This window comes from Bemisia tabaci, chromosome 4 (genome assembly GCF_918797505.1).
Source record: "Bemisia tabaci chromosome 4, PGI_BMITA_v3".
In the NCBI taxonomy this organism is placed as follows: Eukaryota; Metazoa; Arthropoda; class Insecta; order Hemiptera; family Aleyrodidae; genus Bemisia; species Bemisia tabaci.
Genome location: NC_092796.1, coordinates 60,070,092 through 60,076,091, shown reverse-complemented (window position 1 = coordinate 60,076,091; position 6,000 = coordinate 60,070,092). Strand labels below are relative to the sequence as shown.

Here is a 6,000-nt window from a genome sequence, read left to right as displayed (position 1 = left end):
AGAAGAAAATCTATGAAAATTCTGAGAAATAGTGGTTAAGTATTGGTCTCTATCTGAAACAAAGTAAAAAGGATCTGCAACATCGAAAATCGAGACGCATGTGTTTCGACTTTCACCATCGATACACCTATAAAGGGCAGTGGCGTGACGTGCTTTGCGATAAATCGATTGATCTGCCATTTAAACCTATGGGAAAGGATCGATAAACAGGGTGTTCGCGCAACGAACACCTTAATAATCGATTCTTGAACACAGCTTCAAATGGGGAAATATCGATATTCGATCATTCACGCCTCACGACTCACCACTGCAAAGGGATATGGAGTGATAAGATGTATAATCACGCCCATTTTTCTTTTTGTGTTAAAGGGCGATGGGCTCTCAAATGGGTTATACATACAGGGCGTTAGAAAAGTTAGTTAATATTGATAGATCCACTACCCCCCCCTCCTGAAAAGTTTAAAGGGACCAAGAAGTTACTCTCTTTGACCTGGGTACGTCTCCCAAGTTTCAAATCTTTACCTCAGTCAGATAAAAAGCTAGCAGGAAGGAGGGGACTTATTTAACACCCTGTAAGTCAATGCACTATCTGTAGACGGTGAAACTAGAAACAACTTTAGAAAATCTCGATTTTGGCGATTAAAAATATCTGATTTGATTTCATATTCCAAGAAAATATTCATTATTTTACGATATTACTTTTTACACGACATTTTTAGAAAGTATGGATGGAACAGTAAGAAGAGATCGCGTGAAATTTTAAACTAAAACGATGATTTTTTTTAAAATTTATTTTTATTTTAATGTGTGAAACATGACACGAAATCTGCGACGCAGCATTTATCGACGTACACGATGTTCTAGTTTCACTGTCAATTATCGTGCTTTTGGGAAACTGAAATCACGTGCCAAGAAGAATCAGGCGGCGCTAGTCAGCGCCGCCGCCGACATGGGCACAACAATTCGTGAAAAGAACTCGATCGGATTTCTCTTTATCATGAGCGCATACTAAAGATTGAAGATTGCTCTGTAAATAGCACGTCCGTCTTCGGTCGCCGATGTGCGCGCCTTAAATTCCGTAGGCATACCTTCACAAGTATTCCTATTATTGCTGTGAGCTGTGAGCAGCACTTACATTATTAGTACTCCGTGTACATGAGGTTGCAGCGCTTTAATTTGAAGGCGTTTTAAGGCTGACTCACCTCCCCGCTCTCTCGCTCCTATAGTAAACCAATACCTACTCTTTTAAAACCAAACCAACCGCTTCTTGCATAGTTGTAATTTCTTCAATTTCTAAGCATTTTTGCTATGTACTGACTTTAAAGATTGAATGGGAGGAAACAGAGGGTCCGTCCCACGGTCGCTACGCGGTCCAGCCTCAAGCTGAGAGAGAAATTCGCATCCTCCACACGTATAATTTGTGACTCTGAGAGAATTTTTACCATCTTAGTAAATTAATATTATTTGTTTTAAAATATTTTTTGCTCTTTGCTGCTACTTTTTATTAGTACACACCCCTCATGACTGAAAAGGAAGATAACTCGAATGTATGGTAAAACACCCGTAATAAGCAAATCGGAGGGTGACCATTAACCCAAGGGGGGAAGGGGGATGCCAATGTTTATGACGACTTTGATGTTAGAATAACGTATGCCGCCTTGTAAAATTTGTTAAAAAATCACTGATGGTTTTTGCGGTGTGCGTGCGCTTCGAAATCAATGAAAAGACGTAAGATTTGTTGATTTGAATTTTCCCGCGCGCGCTCTGTGAGAACGGCCTTGGTTGACAGCTGATTTTGTTTTTGTTCTCTCACTCACACAATCACACATTGACATTTGTTTGTTTTGTGCACGATGAATAATGTAATGTATCTTTCATTTCAATGAAACTTCTCAGGTTTCTGCTTTCTTAGCAAATTTTTCTGTTTTCTCCACTCTGCTTTATGTATGTTAATTGTTCACTATTGCTTGTGTTACTCCTGACATTGCTTTAAAATCGTTTTGAGTGTTTTTGATTCGTTTATCAGCATTGAGTCAGACACCAAGTTTACTGTCCTGTGTTTTTGGTTTCTATCCACAAAGAATGAATCAGATCAGTGCACTGAATGAAAACTTTATCAGAAGGTGTTTTCACATCGTTAGTTAATTGTCTTATGTAGCCTATAACATGCTATCTGTTGTTGATCAGAATTTGCTTCGCCATGCGTACCGTCAACTTGTAACTGTGACGGAGAGTCGGATTCCACTCATTTATCTTCAGATCTAACACAGGAGACTTTAAAATCAGGTAACGATGTTTGCTGTTCCTTCCTTTTGTTGGATCCATACTCTGTTTTTGGTATAAAGTCCATCAACATTCGACTAAATTATTCCTCATGATGTAATGTAAACTCGTTAAGTTAGAATAGAAGTCGCTACTATAGTTTGTTGCATTTAAGTTATTTAAAACAGGCTGTTTGAACATTTATGAATGACTCTCATTTGGGATAACTCAATCCTAAATACATTCAAATTTCTTTGATCCAGTGTTTAGGATAATTATAATTGAAATCCTTACAAGTTCAGCCTAAATATGTACGGATCCTTATTCATTCTCATAATCATTTTATGAAATAATTTTAGTCACAACTTGTGACAACCATAGAGATGTTTAAAGACCAACAGAGATGTTTTAAAAGTGACTGGAGCTCCTGTCAAATAAGTTAGCAGTTGGTTACTTTCCATTAAGGTGAATCGATGGACGCCATATTTTGTGTTAGAACGGCATGCGGTATATCGCATCAATTGGCTCCATTTTTTCAGTTACTCGTCAATTTTGAGATCGCAATTCTGTTGTCAGGAGACTAAAGCACTCACTTACCAATTCTAACACAGAAATTCAACGTAGTAAAGACTTGGTTTTTTTAAAGAGAAAATATCGCATTCAAGTGCTGTTTTGATATCAGTATCGAATGCAATGTTTTTTCTCTATAAAAACCACGTCTTTATTATGTTGAATTTGTTTGTGAAAATTGGTAAGTGAGTGCTTTAGTCTTCTGACAACAGAATTGCGATCTCAAACTTTGAGAAAAATGACGAGTAGCTGAAAAAATGGAACTAATTGATGCGATACATTGCACGTCGTTCTGACGCAAAATATGGCGTCCATCGAATCATCTTAACATTAGACCATGCTGCTGTTGTTCAGTGGCGATTTAGGATCAACAGCAGGCAATGTCACTGCTGTGCGCAGATCTGTAGAGCGGTCTACTCCGCAAGACCCTCAGAAGTAAACAAATGCCAACTAATTTATCCTGAGATTTAATAGAAATGTTAAATTGTACTACATATGCAGCTATACTATTTACAGCATGTAGTGTAATGTACGGTAAACATCGTATTGGAGGTGTGCAAAAGTTTTGAGCTTTCCCTGAATTCAATTGGTCCTCCTTGACATTTTACAGAAATGTCAGAGTGTTTCACCCTCTTTGCATCAGGCTCCTTTAGATCGTATCTAAAAATACCAAGTTTATAGAAACTCGGCTGAAGATGTCTTGATCTCAGATGAAGCTATCTGGTAGGGAAAGGTGTGGACTATTTTGTGTAAGATTTTTATTCTCGTATATTGTCCCAATTATCCTCTTTGTCTCTGTTTTTTCTGTCATCAGATCACCAGTGCAGAAACAAACCAACCATGATGGCCCAAAAAGAACGCCGCAAAAAAACGAAAAAGGAATCGGAAGTCGAGTGCCTGATAACAGATGCCATGGGCTGTGATGGAGATCATGATAAGCCTAATGAAACAATTGTTCACATAGAAAATGAAACAAGCGTACAAGATGCATCTAAAAAAATGGTTAATGACAAATTTATGTATGTGAACATGTGTGATAATATCATTACAGATTCAATCGAGGCAGTGCACAGTAAAATTCCGCAACCTCCCACACTGGAGAAATCGACTGAGGATCCTGGTAGCTTTTCTGCCACTATTTCTGATATAATTGAAGATGTAGATGGAATAAATCACAAGAATGTTACAGTTGTAGATACCCCTATTGCGCCTTCTGCAGAGAATGGAAACGAATTTGTTCCAATGGACTCTTCTGTTGATACTCTTCTTGATCCTTTGAATCAACTCGAGATAGGATTTACATCACCATCAGCTCCAAGTATGGTTCCAGATATCGAATGCACTAATCACATTCCTAGTCAACCCAAGAGTCTATCGCTAGACTCTCGCACAAGTCCTGTAGATTCTGTAGCAGAACTTTCTAGTCTATTGCACAAAAAAGATGAGATGGAACCCTTTACGCCTGCTCAGTTGGCTTCATTGTACCGGAACAAAGAGCTGGAGCAGAATGAGGCAATCATTTCAGAGTTTGTCGATGCTGAACTACGGAGTGGACATATTGTGAGGCACCCACTGTACGATCTACTGGTGAACTATTTAAGGATCAGAGCCAAGATTGATAAAAACAAACTAGAGCTGGAATTTTTAAAGCAAAACTGCGCTGAGTATCAAAAGAACATTTGGTCGCTCGAACTTGCAAGGATATCTGAAAATGGCGAGTGTCAGGTAATAATTATTCCATCCTAACTCTTTTCATTTTGGTATGTCCATGGTGGGGGGTTTCAAGCTTATTTTAAACATTTTCTCCGCCTTTGAAAATATTTCAGTTTTCCAAAATGGACAAATTATCCCTAGTTATATTTGAAATTCAATAGGTACAAGAAAATAAAACCACAGTCAAGAACGTATGATTGAATCAACTTCACATGGAACTTTCAGTCATGAATGAAAGGCTCCAATAAAGTTCAAGTCAAATAGGTAAGGCTGAGTTTGCTTGCTGTATTGATCAGTGTTCGAATCTCACCTTTGAGTTTCAGGAGCCATGTGGCGCATCAAGATCGATTTTTAGGGGCCATTAAAGATTTTTTAGGGGCCTAATTGACTTTTTGCCTACATACCACAGCGCATTTAGTGAATAGTTAGACGCAAGATGTTTTAGTTACAGAACTAGTAACTGCAACTTGGGGGAAATTTCGAAAAACTACCTAACAGAAAAATTAGGATTTTTTTTGGAGAGGAGAGGGGCAATCTTTAGGGGCCACGTTGGCGCAGAGCCTTCTTTTTTCAGGCGCCATGACTGATTTCTTAGGCCCATTTGGCGCGTTGGCGCATGTGAGTTTCGAACACTGGTGGTGATGGCCTTCATACCCTAAAATACTTGATTTGAACTTTTTCAAATAAGTTTTGAAAAAGCTCAATCTTATGAAAACAAATGTATCTCACATTCGTAGACGTACACTTAAAAATTGGGAAAATAGTGCTCAGAAATACTTACTTTTCATTTTTTTAAGCCTGCTAGAGCCACAATGAAGTATTACTTAAATTAAATTTGAATGAAATGAGGTATATTGCACAATGAAATGAATCATTCAATCAGGTAATACAAATGAAATAAATGAGATTTGCCACCCTTGATGTCTTTAATTATTTATTTATTCGTTTTGAAGGTTTTTTTGTCATGTGTCCATTTAGTCGAATATCCAATACTCCTAAAGATTTCAAGGAAATTGTAAAAGTACAGAACCCTGAGAACCCATTTGGAATATAACATTTTTTGAAATGACACGAACACTCTTATTTTTTAAGTCATAAATTTTCTCAGCTATCCGGCTCAGTGTTTCGAATGCTCACCAGGACTAATCTCATTATTTCAGGATGGTAACCCAGTTGTTGGGACGTACGAGTATCGAGTCTCCAGGATGAACGAAGTACTGTACTCCAAACTCTCTCATAGCCTTCTCGAAATCCAAGAAATACGTCAAGAACTCTCTTTCAATATTCACTCTTGTGAAGTCATTAAATTTAAGGTGATGCACTTTTTTCTTTAATTGAAAACATGGACATGCTCTTTGTCTCAGTTTATCCCTTTCATAACTTTCTCTAAGATGTATTAGCTTTATTCTTATGGTTTACCTATCTGCTGGGCTTTGCAACTTGAAGATCACTCAG

The 6,000-nt window shown here is 37.8% G+C and overlaps 1 protein-coding gene across 1 annotated transcript in view; it reads left to right on the top strand.

Moving 5' to 3' along the window:
• Epg5 (ectopic P-granules autophagy protein 5) overlaps nucleotides 1–6,000 on the top strand; it is a 37,363-nt gene continuing 31,363 nt past the window's right edge. The window contains exons 1-3 of the mRNA XM_019059442.2: nucleotides 1–2,286; nucleotides 3,647–4,557; nucleotides 5,706–5,858. Coding sequence (XP_018914987.2) covers nucleotides 3,673–4,557; nucleotides 5,706–5,858 — 1,038 coding nt within the window. The 5' untranslated portion in view covers nucleotides 1–2,286; nucleotides 3,647–3,672. The remainder of the gene's footprint in view (nucleotides 2,287–3,646; nucleotides 4,558–5,705; nucleotides 5,859–6,000) is intronic.